The following is a 14,253-nucleotide window of genomic DNA, read 5'->3' on the forward strand; positions in this document are numbered from 1 at the left end:
GTATTGCTTCCAGAACTCTCTGAAGGGCTGGTTTTGTGGACATGAATTCCTTCAGCCTATTTGTGTCATGGAAGATTTTTCTTTCCTCTTTCAGTATAATAGATATTTTGGCCTGGTATAGTAATCTGGGTTGGCATCTGTGGTCATTTAAAACTGGATATTCTTTGGTCCAGGCTCTTCTGGCTTTCATAGTTTGCACTGAAAAGTCAGCTGTAATTCTAACAGGTTTTCCTTTATATGCGACTTGTTGTTTCTCTTTTCCAGGTTTCCGTATTGTCTCTTTGTTTTGTACGTGTAGTGTTTTTACTGTGATGGCCTATGGAGAGTTTCTTTTCTGGTCCTGTCTATTTGGTGTTCTATATTCTTCTTGTATTTGTATGGGCATGGCTTTCTTTAATTTGGGGAAATTTTCTTCCATGATTCTGTTGATGACCTGGTCCATGCCATTTTCTTGGGATTCTTCTCCTTCCTCTATGTTTATGATTCATAAGTTTGGTCTTTTATGGTGTCACACAATTCCCGCATATTCCATTCTTGTGATTTCTTAAATTTTTCATAATCTTTCCTTGAGTGGTCTAGTTCATCAGCTTTATCTTCCAGTCTTGATACTCTGTTTTCCATTTCATTCCTTCTATTGGTGAGACTTTCTCCTGCTATATCTAATTAGCTTACTGAGTGTTTCACTTCCTTCTTCATTTCAGCCTGAGTAGTCTTCAATATTTCTAACTCTTTTCTGAATTCATTCAGAAGTTTATCCCTATCTTCCTTCAGTTCTTTGATTTTTTGTGTGTTCTTTAAATTCACTAATGTTTATAATTGTTCTTTTGAGTTCCATGTCCTGCATTATCTCTAGGGAGTTCTCATTGTACTCCTCTAGAAGACTATTGGTATTTGGTGGGGATATGTTATCTCAGTTTTTCATGTTATTATTTTTTTCTCTGTGATTTTGACATGTGAATTTCTTTTGTAGTGTCTGATTCTTGTGTGAGACCCAAGCCTTCAAGTTTACGTCTGCTTCTTTTTGTGAACTTTATGTGTCTTTGTCGTTTACTTTTTGGGCATGAAAGGCTGGTTCCTCTAGGTTTCTCCTTCCCTCTTTTGATTTTATATTGGAGTGGCCAGATTGCTTTTGTCTTCAGGAGTTCCCACAGAGGCTCAAGTCAGATGAGGATCAGATGCTCTGAGGCTTTCTCCTGATGCCTGGATCCCTCCAGGAAAGATTTTGGCCTCAGAAATTTGGAGGTTGGACTGGTCTGGGAGCTGGTCCCAGAAAGATGCTGGTCTAGGGCAGCTGGTGGCTGTGCAACCCAGAGATGCAAAGGAAGATGGGGGTGGGAAGCAGTCCCAAGGGCTACTGGAGTGCACTGAGGAGCTGGGTTGACTGGATGCAAAGGATCAGGAAGAGGAAAGGTCAGCCCTGGCATCCAGGAAAGAGACTGGCCAGTGGTGCAGGCCCAGGGCAGTAAAGGGAGGTGAGGGCAGGGCCAGGCCCAGAGTGCTCCTGGGGACGGGAGAAGAAACTTAGTTGGTCTGGATGCAAAGGATCAGGCAGCAGTGTTAGTTCCCCAGGTGTCTGGGGTGCCAAGATAAGGAATGGGACAGGACCCAGGATAGGACGAGAGACCTGCGGGGGAGATGGGAGGGTGAACAATGCTGGGGGAGTCAAGGCGCCCAGAGGGAGCGGTCAACTTACCCTGGAGAGAGAGGCCTGCAGGTAGGAGAAAGGCCTGCAGGTCGTGCCAGCCCAGGGAAGCAGAGCGATATTAAATATTTTTTTAAAAAAATGTGTCTACATACACATTCTTAGGGCTTGGAGTTGAGGTCACAAACTGGCCGATGAACTCACATGTGTAGGTAGTGTGCTACATGAGTGGCAATTTTTCACTAACACTCCTCTATGGCCTGTGAGTGGAGTTTGATAGTAACCTTTGCTACAAGTACAAATTGAAAAAAATGTGTCTACTTGCTATGCATACATTTCTTTCAGAGATATATCTCAATTTTTTTTTTTTTTTTTTTTTTTTACTGCTTTTAAGTTGATGGTTTACTTACTATTGATACTTTCAGGGTTTTTTTTTTTTTCCTGCATTTTGGATACAAGTTCTTTTTCATAAATATGATGAGCAAGTATTTTCTTCCAGGCTGTAGATTGCAATTTTATTGTTTGAATTATTTTTAGTTTTGTCTTATGAACTATATTTCATGTGACTTGTTTTCTTATTTTGCTTTTTCCTTTCTGCTTTTTTAAAAAAAAAAAAAAAAAAAAAAAAAAAACACAGGGAAGTCTGTGCATGTCTGCTGGAATGAAAACTCCCAAAAGATGGGAACTGGTGATTTCTAACACAACTTTTGTTAATTTTGATTTCATCAACTGTGTGGCAATCAGAACTTGTTCTGGCTGTTCCCAAGGACAAGGTAAGTTAGAACAGACAGGACAGATGGTAAATAAGACCAATACTCAAGTGAATATGACAAATAGTGGCAAGGTCTTTCTAAGTCAATATTTCTTTCAGTTGCAAGATTATATCAGTAGAAACTGTTGTTCCAATATCATGAACACAGTTCTCCAGGAGGCCAGGGGTGCTCCATGTGCAGCCTTCTGCAGTGTCCATCCTCTGCCTGTCTTGCTGACCATCAGATTCTGTGATTATGTGTTGTGACTCAGCTGGACTCTGAACTTCATAAAGTGGAGACCACAAATCTATTGGTTGGGTTTTTGTTTTTCTTTTCAACTGGCACACAATACAGAGCCTAGTGCCTAGCAGGAGGTTCATTAATAAATTAATAAATGGCATTAGATAAATGGGTGGATGGATGGACACATGGGCATAAACTGGCCTACGTATTAACTCCTCTGAAAGAGCCAGAGTTCTGGTTCTTAATGTTCTCAACAGTTTAAGTTGTGATGTATGCACAAAGAAAACAAGGGGAATTCCTGCTTATTTGCTAACTGTTAACCGCCACACAGAGTGGTGAGAAATACCTCCTCTGAGGTCTCATGGGCCAACGTAAAAAGAGGCAGCAAGCAATCGAGTTGATCTGATCACGGTAAACAGCCAAACCAAGTAATTCAAGTAAATATGCTCTTGTGGTTTGAATCACCAATTTAGATAATTGTTTGTTTTTTTTTAATTAAATGTATAATCAGCAAGCCTGCACTTTACAATTTTTTTTTCCTATGTAGGCAGAGCCAAGGTTTGTTTTTATTTGGGGGCATTTTAGTTTAAGATTGTGGAATAATAGGAATAAAAATACCTTGCGGTGAACACTGTAGTTCTCATTTCTTCAGTTTTCTAGTAGTTTCATACCATCCATCAGACACTGAAAAAAATGTTCCTTTGTCGTTGGATAAACTTTTCATTTGCTTAAAAATTTTCTATTATAGACCCTACTTAAGGAACCAGAGGATATAAGTAAGAAAAACACATAGTTATTTAAAAATAAGTATCTAAGAGCATAATTTCAGTGGGGTGATGAAGCAGTCTTGGAGCAGTGGACATGATGAATAAAGGGCCAAGGGTGGTATGGTTTGAGCCCCCTCTCAAGTAGGCCTTCAAATGGTAAACATAAAGCTATAGCCAGAAAACAGAGAGGATTTCTGGGAATTAGAAATAGCATATGTAACAAACAGAGATTCCATGCACCAGGTTTTGCTTAGGGAATGAAAAAGAAGTCCAATATGATCAAATTACAGAGTTGAAGGTGCTGCGGTATTAGGTAAGCTATATAAGTTACCAAACTTGGAATTGTGATGTCTTTAAGAGATGGCTTGAATCATTGCATTTACTCCACTAATGTGTAGAATGAAAACATTACATCTGTTCACACCATGTTCTCATTTATTTTCTTTAATTTCTGCATTTTACAATGCATATAACATAGCAGTATGGTTCTGTAAGTGTTGGATATTGTGAACTCTCTTCCTCCTTCAATGATAGGGATGTGTAAATTAAACAGTAATTGCCATTTTCCTGGATGGGTGGACTGGCGGTGGTAGTGTTAGGAAATGTGCCAAGAAGTGCAGCCTAGAGATAACACATAAAAAGTATGTTATATATAGCATTAACACTAATAATTAACCGAATGTTGTTTTGGAAGGTAAGTGTTTGAAGTATAAACCTCATAGTCTGAGGTATTTTTGACAAGGCCAGGCTCTCCATAGAGGAATGGAAGTCAAAAGATTGAAAGACTAGAACAGAGCATCTGTAGTGTCCAATGTTTAAGAAATTAATGCTTATCGTTTCTCTTCCTACTAGAAGATTTTCTCACCCTTGACACTTGGTATTTTGGACTACTTTTTCACTGTCTAGATATTTCTATTCCTTTGGGGAAACTTAATAGCATACCTGGGCCCTACCTTCAGCCGCAAGTAGCAACACCAACTTGATAGTTAGGACAGTCAATAATGATTCTAGATAGTGCCAATTGTCACTTCAAGGGTAAAATAACCCCTGTTGCAAAAATCACTGCTCAGGGGCTGGAGAGATGGCTCAGTGGTTAAGAGCACTGGTTGCTTTGGCAGAGGACCCAGGTTTAATTCCTTGTACTCAGATGGTGGCTAACAACTATCCTTAACTCCAATTCCAGGGGAATCTGATGCCCTCTTCTGACCTCCTCTGGTACTGCAAAACACAGCTACACTTACACACCTGCAGGCAATACACTCATATACATTAAAAATAATTTTTTTAAAAAAGAAAGAAAACCACTGCACTAGAGCACAGCTGCATGGTGGCTGGGCCAGGGTTTCTCTTTGCCTCTAGTATCTCTAGTGCACATAGCCTGACATCCAGGGGCACTCATGATATATTTTTCTTGAATGAATAATGGAATGAATTATAAAACTCAATGACATTCAAAATAAAGTACTGAAAGTTTCTGTGAACTTAAGTGCCTTCTGTGACAAGAGACTCATGCTATGTGTCTTCTGTCTTCTGATTTGCAGGTGGATTTACTGTGAAGACCAGGCAATTGACATTTATAAACTCTACCAATTTAGTAGCATTTCCATTTCCTCATGCCGCAGTTTTGGAAGACTTGGATGGGTCCCTGTCTGGGAAAAATGGAAGTCACATTCTTGCTTCTATGGAGACTCTCTCAGCCTCATGCTTGGCCAATAGAAGTGTCAGTCAGATTGTCCCCGGAAGTATCTGTGGGGAACGTGTTCTCTTTCATCGCATGTCTATTGGTTTGTAAGTAGAATTAACTACTACTACATATGTCAGCTTGCCAATGGGCATGTGCATGCCATTCAGGCTTTTGAGTTTATAGAAAGGAAATTGTTTTCTAGTTATTTATTTCTATAATAGTGAAGTGGAGATAATTTGGTAACGGTGAAATCATGAATTTATGGTAGTTTTCAGATGACTCAAATGGCAGTTGTCAGTATCTTTGGATCAAATGTCATAGCCCATGACCTCTTACTGACATTTTAAGTTAATAGCTTCTTCTTTAAAAGACTTGAAAGCAACAAAGAATTTGAAATATATTTAAATGAAAAGCATTATTAAAAAAATTCCAATAATGCCATTCTCATTTATATACATGTACTTTCCCCAAGCTCTTTTTAAGTGCTCAATATGCTCCAGGGAAGCAATTGCTGATGCCTCTTATTACTTGCCAAGTTGCTTCACTCCAGTTCATTTTCCTTGTTAATTTCATGAACTATTGGATTCGTACAATACCTTTCCTATTAATATTGGGGCAAGGACTCCTTGGTTATGCTACTCAGACTACCATTAAGTCAGCAGCTGGGCTGTTTATAATGCATAATAGGATTGCTTCTGCCCTCTTTAATTTCCAGGTAATGATTGCTGAGTGTCTAGGGTTCTCTCTTTTACCTATTTCAAATGCATTGTATATATTTAGCCACACTTATCTCCTTCCTTTAAGTATCCTAACTCCATGAATATTAAGCCAAGTAATTCAGTCAGACCACATTGGCAACTTATGTGAACCGGGAAGCTCTAGAGAGGAGAAACACTGTGGCCAGGATTGCACTAAGTTTGCATATTGAATCAGTATCTTGTCAGATTGTTTTGGAAGACTTAACAATACAGTTATCTTTGAATAGTCCAAATATTTTCATCTTCTGCTTTCCAAACTGTTCATTGTTCTGTTTAATGTTAGAGGGCCCAATTCCACTGAGTAAAATAACAAGAGTAGGGGGATATATTTTCATTTCTAATTTTGATTGATCAGAGGATAACTTTTTCTTCATTCTCAGGAATGTAGCCTGCTTTTTATTATTACTTTAGTGCTTTTGCAAAAGTTTACTTTAAGGAATATTAGGGATGTATGAAAATTAAAGGTATGTCTTTAATCTGACATTCTCCAGTGCCTTTCTTTGAGGTGTTCTTAGGCAGTCTCTTGGGGGAACAGTTGTGGTGGTGAAGGCTCTGCAGATCTTTAGGTTTGTCACAGCATCTGTTCTTTGAGATCTCCAAGGCAACAGGTGATGATCTTCCCACTCTGGGTTAGATGAGTTCAAGAAGATGAGAGTCCCAATGCTATATCCTAAGTAGAGTCAAAAGAACTCCCAGTAGGGTGAACTAGTTACCCCATTTTTATGATTGTTTTTCAGTTTTAAAAAAGAAAAATTCTGTGTCCTAGAAACCTTTGTGGTACCATGAAGTTCTGGAAGACTGGCCACCCGTCTACCCAGACTTCTTACTAGAACTTCAGGTCAATCCACAAGTCTATGCACAAACGCCCAGCTGTCTCAAATTAGCCTCAGGGAAACCTTGGTGTGCTCCTAGTTGTAAGTCTCTTGGTCCTTGTCTCCTCACTCTAGGAGAAGGCAGTTGGATTAGATGAGCTCTAAGGCCTTGCAATTCAAAGCCTAGTCCCTGGGTTAGCACACAGAGCAGCAAGGAAGTCTTGAAATTTAGACATCCTCAGACATCCTGAATGAGAAAGTCCAGGTGATGCAGACAAACTTTTGGGCAGCCCTGCTCCTAGGTCCTTCTAGTTTTACCCTCTCTGATTCTATCCCTCCCTATTTGTGCTCAGTGGCTTGATCTTTGTCCCAGAGCATTATAACCTCATTAGGAACATGTCAGTGCTAATGAGCAATTTGAATTCAGCTTAGATATAAACTTTGTTGTGTTTCATGGAGAAAGGATTAATTTGTTGTGCTATTTACCCTAGGGCAAGCACTGCTGTCTTCACTTTCAACTGTTACCCTCCTCTCTCAGCAAGAGGTCCCCAGAGGGCAGGGAGTGAGGCTTTATTTCCTTGCATAAACCAAGCACTGCCCTCCCTCCAGTCGTACTCAGTGCTGGGATTTCTTCTGTGTTAGCCCCCTCCATACTTATACTTACTCTATACTTTTCACTATAAGTAAGTTTTGTGTCCTTCTGTTTCTGCCTCTCAGTGCTTTATTTGCATCTGATAGGACCCACGTTGGTGGCACCTCAGGGTTTTGGTTCTTGTGACTCAACACTAGCAGTTTGGTTGACAGAAGCATGTAAATATTTGAAGTTAGTCATAGTATTTAATATTTAAGTGAAGAACAGCCTGTTGCCCTGTACAAGGCAGAGTCAAGTTTATGATTTGCTAAAATGATAGCAAGCCTCACCTGCTTCCTCTTCTGCCGATGTTGTAGTAGTGTTGTTTCCCAGCTGCTGTTTCTACCTGCCTTATTTGGCAGACTTCAGTCTTTCTTGGGAGATACGGGTAATGATGTCGTCAGGAACTCATTTCAGAGAAGCATGATGTTTTTCTGCATTGGTCCCCTGGTGTTGACAGGGCTCACATGATTGTTAGATTTTTTTCATTAAAAAAAAAATCTCGTTTTATTTATATTGAGTGTGTGTGTGTGTATGTATGTGTGTGTGTGTGTGTGTGTGTGTGTGTGTGTGTGCGCGCGCGCGCACACAGTGCAGGTGTGGAGGTCAGAAAACAAACGGTTGCAATCAGTTCTGTCTTTTTGCCATGTGGACTTCGGGGCAGCCACCTTTACCAGCTGAGTTATCTGGCCAGGCTTAATCTCCCCTGCCTGGCTTTTTCCGCCCCCCACCCATCGCCGAATTTACATAATAGTATCTTCTACTTTTATGTATAATTGATACTAGGGAAAACTGGGTCCCATTTCAGGGTTCTTTGTCTCATTCATAAAATAATTTAAGAACGGACTCAAAAGGAAGCTTTTGGACAATTTTGTTAGAATTAAAGAAAAATCCTCTGGGCAGGCAAATCGTAAGTCTCAGCAGCTGCCTTGAGGAGGAGAATGGAGGAGAGAAGGAAAAAGCCGTGAAGCCATGCCTGTTTAGAGTAGTCATGGAAGTCAGACACATGGCAGACTAGCAGGTTGAAAGGGAAAGGGAAATTTAGAGAAAAAGAAACCCAAAATGTTGGGGCAGCCCAAAGCATTAGAAAAAAACATGCTTAGAAAAGAGATAAAGAAGAAAAGGAGAGCTAGTGAGTCTGTGTTCTGGTCCAGAAATACTGCCCTAAGGGTGGGGAGTCCTGGCGGGAAAAATTCATCACCTCATTTACCCACTAAATTCTAAAGGCTTCTCTTTAGCATGACTTAAGGTGAACACACCTTTCTGGGGGCTTTGTCCTGACCAGGTGATTGACCTGAAAAAACTGGAAAGTTTAGGTTCCACCGAGGTCAGAGATTCTTAATGTTCTTGACTAGATTTCTGTTAGAGGAATTTTTTGCTACAGTAACATTATTGCACATTATTACACAGAACACACACACACACACACACACACAATTCTTGACCTTCTTTGTAAGCTCTTCTCTCTGTTATTTTAATCCTGGTATCTTTTTGGAATCTGTGAGCTTTACTTTCCCCTCAAGCCCTATATACTTCCCAAGCCACCTGAGTTATTTTTCAGTCAGTGATGGTTCCCAATTTTTTCTAGTCTGACTACTACACTCCAGATCTATTTATCTAATTATACTTAGAACCTACATTGCATGGTATTGTAGCTACTAAGAACATATGGCTACTGACTATATGAAATATTGCTAGTCTAAAAGTGAGGTGTGCTGAAAGGATAAATTATACACCCTATCTCTATGACATCAAAAAATAGTGTGGACTGTTCCAGTGATTTGCTCATACTAGTGATACTGAAACTAGATCTTGGATTTGTTGTTGCTATGTGATTCAATATAATTTCACTGCTCCTTTTCACTTTCAAATGTGGGTACTACAAAATACAACAATCTGTGAGCTTGTTATGACATTTTCAGACATACATGTACTGATACTTTGTTCTTACTCATCTCTTCCCCATTGCCTACCCTCATCCCCTGACCTCCTCTCACTGGTCCCGTTCTTCCATTTGATGATCCCTTTTCTACTTTTCTCTCTCTCTCTCTCTCTCTCTCTCTCTCTCTCTCACACACACACACACACACACACACACACACAAATCTAGATTCGTATATGAGAGAAAACATGTGGGACTTGTCTTGATTCACATTGATTTCATTTAGCATAATAATTTCTAGTTCCATCTATTTTCCTGAGAATGTCATGATTTTACTTTTCCTTACTGCTGATTTCCATTGTATAAATGTACCACATTTTGTTTATCTATCCATCTGTTTGTGGTTATCCAGGTTGATTCCATTTCTTAGCTATTGTGAATAGTATAGTCATCAACATTGAATGTGTAAGTATCCATTTGGAATGTTAACTTAGAATCCTTTGGGTCTTTACTTAGGAGTGACAGTTCAGTCATATGGTAGTTCATGTCTATAGTTTTGAGGACTTCCATCCTGACTTCCATAGTGTCCCTATCAGTTTAACATTCCTACTAGCAGTGAATAGATGGTCTTTTTTTTTTTTTTCACATCAACATTGGCATTTGTTATTATTTGTTATGGTGATGGCCAATTTTATTGTAGAAAGATGGATCTCCAGGGGCTGGAGAGATTGCTCAGTGGTTAAGAGCACTGGCTCCTTTTGCAGAGGACCTGAGTCTGGTCCCCAACACACACAATCATCTATAACTCCAGTTTCAGGGACTCTGATGCCTTCTTCTGGCCTCTGTGGGTATTGTATGCATGTGGAGCATATGCTAGCAAAGTACTCATACAGTTAAAATAAAAATAAATAAATTAACAAAAAATTTTAAAAGAATGGAATCTCCAAGTAGCTTTAATTTGTGTTAGCCTGGTGATGAATGATGTTGCACAATTTTTCAAATGTTTATTAATCATTTGCATGTTTTGTGAACTGTTTATTCAGTTAATTGGCCTACTTATTTATTGGATTATTTAGCTTTTCAACGCTAAAGACCATTTTTTAAAATATTTTATTTATCATTTTTATTTTATGTGTATGAGTGTTATGCCTGCATGTAGGTAAGTGCACCTGCGTTGTGCAGTGCCCACAGAGGACTGAAGAGGCTGTTGGATCCCCTGGAACTAGAGTTATGGACAGTTGTTAGCTGCTATGTAGGTGCTGGGATTCAAATCTGGGTCTTCTGCAAGAACAGTCAGTGTTCTTACTGCTGAGCCAACTCTCCAGCCCAAGACTATTTTTTTGCTCTGGTGATTTTTTTCTCTTCTGTGCAAAATCTTTTTAATTTTACACTCCCATTTATCAATTCTTGGGGTTGTTAGAATCCTTTAGCTTATTGCTTTTAGAGTTCTTTTCACAAAATTCTTGCACATCTCCATATCTTAAAGTGTTTTCCCCTAGCAGTTTCAGAGTATCAGGTCTTCCATTAAGGTGCTTAATCGATTTTGAATTGATTTTTGTGCTGGGTCAGAGATATGGGTCTAGTTTCATCCTTCTTCATGTGGGTATTGGGTTTGCCAACACCATTTATTGAAAAAGCTTAAGGACAGAAGTCACTTGGTTATCACGAGAGATATAGAGAAAGGTTTTGACACATTTCAATATCACTTCATGATGAAAACTTTGAAAAATATAGCAATATACAGACTATACTCAGCATAATAAAGACTAACATGGCAAGTCTATAACTAACATTATACTAAGTGGTAAAAACTGAAAGCAGGTGTTTCTGAAATCACAAGTGTGACTAGGGTTCTTTTCCAATACAGGGTTCTTTTACTTATAGCACTAAAGCAAGAGCAAGAAGCAAAACTGATACAAACAGGGAAAGAAGAACCTAAATTATTCTTGTTTGTAGATGATATGTACTTAAAAGATCCAAAAAACCCCAGAAGAAAGTTCTTAGGCCTGATAAATCCTTTTGGTAAAGTAGCAGATACATGATAATGGACTTTCTAACTGAGAACTTAAGACAAAGAAATTCCACTCACTGTGAAACAACATGGAGAAATCCAGCTGGTACTGACTGACATGAAAGCTAGCTTTCATAGTGCTGGAAGGTGCTATGCAAGCTACTGGAAGAGGAAAGTAATCATTAACCTTACCCAGTAATGACTGGCCTAGTGAGCTATAACCATTGATGAAATAGTGTCACAGATGCTGTGGGATTAACCAATCACTTTCTGACTGGATTTAAGGCCTGCTTCACAAGATGGAGTCCATTTCTGACATTCTTTGGGGATGTCTTAGAAGCTGTGACTAGACATGTTACAAGCTTCAGGGGAGACCCTATTATTATTTTCCTGTTTAAATGGAGCCAGAGCTGGTGGATGAATGCAAGGAAACTGTGTTGTCTGGACACAACAGGGAAGTTGTATATATGAATCCACAGTGCTGTGACAACATACACAGGTTCTACACAAGCCCAAGCAGGACAAAAACCTAGCATGGAGGGGTAAGTAGGCAAGAAAACCTACCCCTAGCTAAGGAACTATTGGCAATTGATAGCTGACATCATTTAAAAGTTTGATGCTGAGTAGGTTGAGCAGGCTCTAGGGTAGGGACCCACATACAAGAGCATTTGGGAAACACAAATTAGATTCAATAAGCCTTAGGAAAAGAATAGAGGACATAAAGTGAGGGGGGTAGGGATGTGGGGGTGGGTCTATAAAGAGATGGCAGGGGGTTCTGAGGAAGGGCATCTGAGTATGAACAAAATGCATTGCATGAAATTCTCAAAGAAGCACTTAAAAATCCTACTCACAATAGTTCAAAAATGCCTAGGAATATATCTAATGAAGGAAGTGAAAGACTTCTGCAGTGAAAACTTTAAGACACTGAAGAAAGACATGAAGAAGACACTGGAAGATGAAAATTTCTCCTGTGCTCATAGATTGGCAGAATTAATATTGTACAATAGTTATATTACCAAAACCAATACAGACTCAATATAATCCCCTTTAATGATATTCTTTACAGAACTAGAAAAAATAATCCTAAGGTTCATATGGAAGGAAAACAAGCAAACAGCAACCCCGAATAACTAAAGTGGTCCTCAAAGGGAAAAGTCAAAACACTGTCTCTCCTCAAATTACAGGAGAGACATAGTGACAAAAACCGAGATATCAGGCCCAAAACAGACATATAGAATAACAGAATGGAGGAATGAGAAATGAGCCCACACATGTGCACAGACATGATTTGCAATAAAACATACATTGGAAAAAAGACAGATTCTTCTACCTTCCCCTCCCCTCCCCTTCCCTCTACTATCCTCTGTTCTCCCATCTCCCCACTCCCCCATCCCACATCTTCTACTCCCCTCATCTTTCCTCTCTCTTCCCTTCTCCCCTCCCCTCCGTTCCCCTCTCCTCCTGTCCCTGTCTATCCACTCCACTCCCCTCCCCTCCCCTCCCCTCCCCTCCTATCTCTACTCTCCTCTTGTCTCTTCTTTTTAGTTTGTGTTTGTTTCTTTGAGATAGGGTCTCCATCTGTACCCTCACCTGGCTTATAACTCACTATGTATCCCAATTGGGCCTCAAACTCTCAGCAGTGTTCCTACCTCAGCCTTCTGAGATTTGGGTGTCTGAGCTGAACACTCCGGTTAGTTTCTGGAAGCAATCCTTCGCAAGGCCTTCTACTTTCCTAGCCCCCGTCCTGTCCAGTTTCTTTTACCTTTACCTCCATAACCATAGCAGCTTCTTAGCTTACCAGTCCAGGGATCTTCAACCCTTGAACTTTGCAGATGTAGGTTTGGTCTTGCTCTCCCTTCTGCTACTTGAAACTTGCTTCCAAGTACCTCCTGCAGCAAGCCCAAAATTCTTAGTGCTCCTTGAACCATTCATGGTCTGTTACCTGCATGTGGTTCCAGTATTATTTCTGAACAGTCTGCCCTATCTCCCTAGCTCTCTCCCTCAGCATATTTAACGTCTTTGTCCCTTTCTGTTCATAAGGTTCAGCATCCATGAACTCAGCACAGAGGCGGTTTTCTCCAGTAAGCTTCCCCAAGCATCCTGTGTAGATTTTATTATCCCTGCTGTGGGCTAGCTCTTTAGATTTGCTCTGATCAATACTCATAACTCCTACACAGGCTTCTTTGTAGATGGTAAGGAAGCTAAGACCAGGAGAGATTTTCTTGTTGTTTGCTTATGATGCTAATACGATGTTGACACACAGCAAATTGAAATTAGCTTTATATAAATAAAAAATGTTGATACCCCCATATGTTCTGTAGTGCTGTGTTTTCCATGCCTCTCTTGAACATGTTTATAAGGACCCTGTGGCATTTACCTGTTCTTCAAAAGATCTGAGGATTAAGATGGTGTGCTGGATAGCTTTAGTGTCAACTTGACACACCTGGGTTGAGGGAACCTCAATTGGGAAATTTCCTCTATTGGACTGGCCTGTGGCCATGTCTGAAGGGCATCTTCTTGATAAGTAATGTGGGAGGGCCCAGCCCACTGTGGGTGGTACCACCCCTGGGCAGGTGGGCCTGTATTGCATAAGAAAGCAGCCTCCCCAAGTTGGTATTGGTCAGAGTATTTTGTCACAGCAATGGAGAAACAAACCAGGACAGAGATTGGTACCAGAGAGTGGGATATTGCTGTGACAGACCTGACCTTGGTGTTTTGGGGAGGACTGTGGAAGTGTTTGGAACTTTGGGCTGGAAAAGCTATTGCGTGCTCAGAGTTTGTTGCAGTGGAGCTTGGAGCCATTATGCTGAAAGAGTTGTAGATGATGGAGGCCTGGCTTGTGAAGCTTCAAAGGGAAGCAGAGACTATCAGGACTGTTCCTGTGAGATTGTTAGATTGAGAATCTGTGGGTTCTGGTCGGCTGGGGCTGAAGAATCAGCTATGATTGAGAAGAGACTGGAACCTGAAGCAAAACCTTTGCTTTGCTGGGACAATTGATGCTGGTTAGCTGGGCCTGAAAAATCAGCTGTAAGTAACAAGAGACCAGCATCACTGTGGTGGAGTCTTCTGGA

The 14,253-nt window shown here is 40.2% G+C and overlaps 1 protein-coding gene and 1 non-coding gene across 2 annotated transcripts in view; both read left to right on the forward strand.

Annotated features, from left to right (window-relative positions):
* The window catches only part of Pkhd1 (PKHD1 ciliary IPT domain containing fibrocystin/polyductin), a 563,112-nt gene that overhangs the window by 238,472 nt on the left and 310,387 nt on the right, over nt 1–14,253 (forward strand). The window contains exons 47-48 of the mRNA XM_008825215.3: nt 2,280–2,415; nt 4,946–5,192. Coding sequence (XP_008823437.1) covers nt 2,280–2,415; nt 4,946–5,192 — 383 coding nt within the window. The remainder of the gene's footprint in view (nt 1–2,279; nt 2,416–4,945; nt 5,193–14,253) is intronic.
* On the forward strand, nt 1,793–1,939 carry LOC115068792. Its single transcript, XR_003848136.1, has one exon. It is a non-coding gene; the product is annotated as a small nucleolar RNA SNORA62/SNORA6 family (small nucleolar RNA).

This window comes from Nannospalax galili, unplaced genomic scaffold (assembly GCF_000622305.1).
Source record: "Nannospalax galili isolate Female #2095 unplaced genomic scaffold, S.galili_v1.0 scaffold329, whole genome shotgun sequence".
Lineage (NCBI taxonomy): Eukaryota > Metazoa > Chordata > Mammalia > Rodentia > Spalacidae > Nannospalax > Nannospalax galili.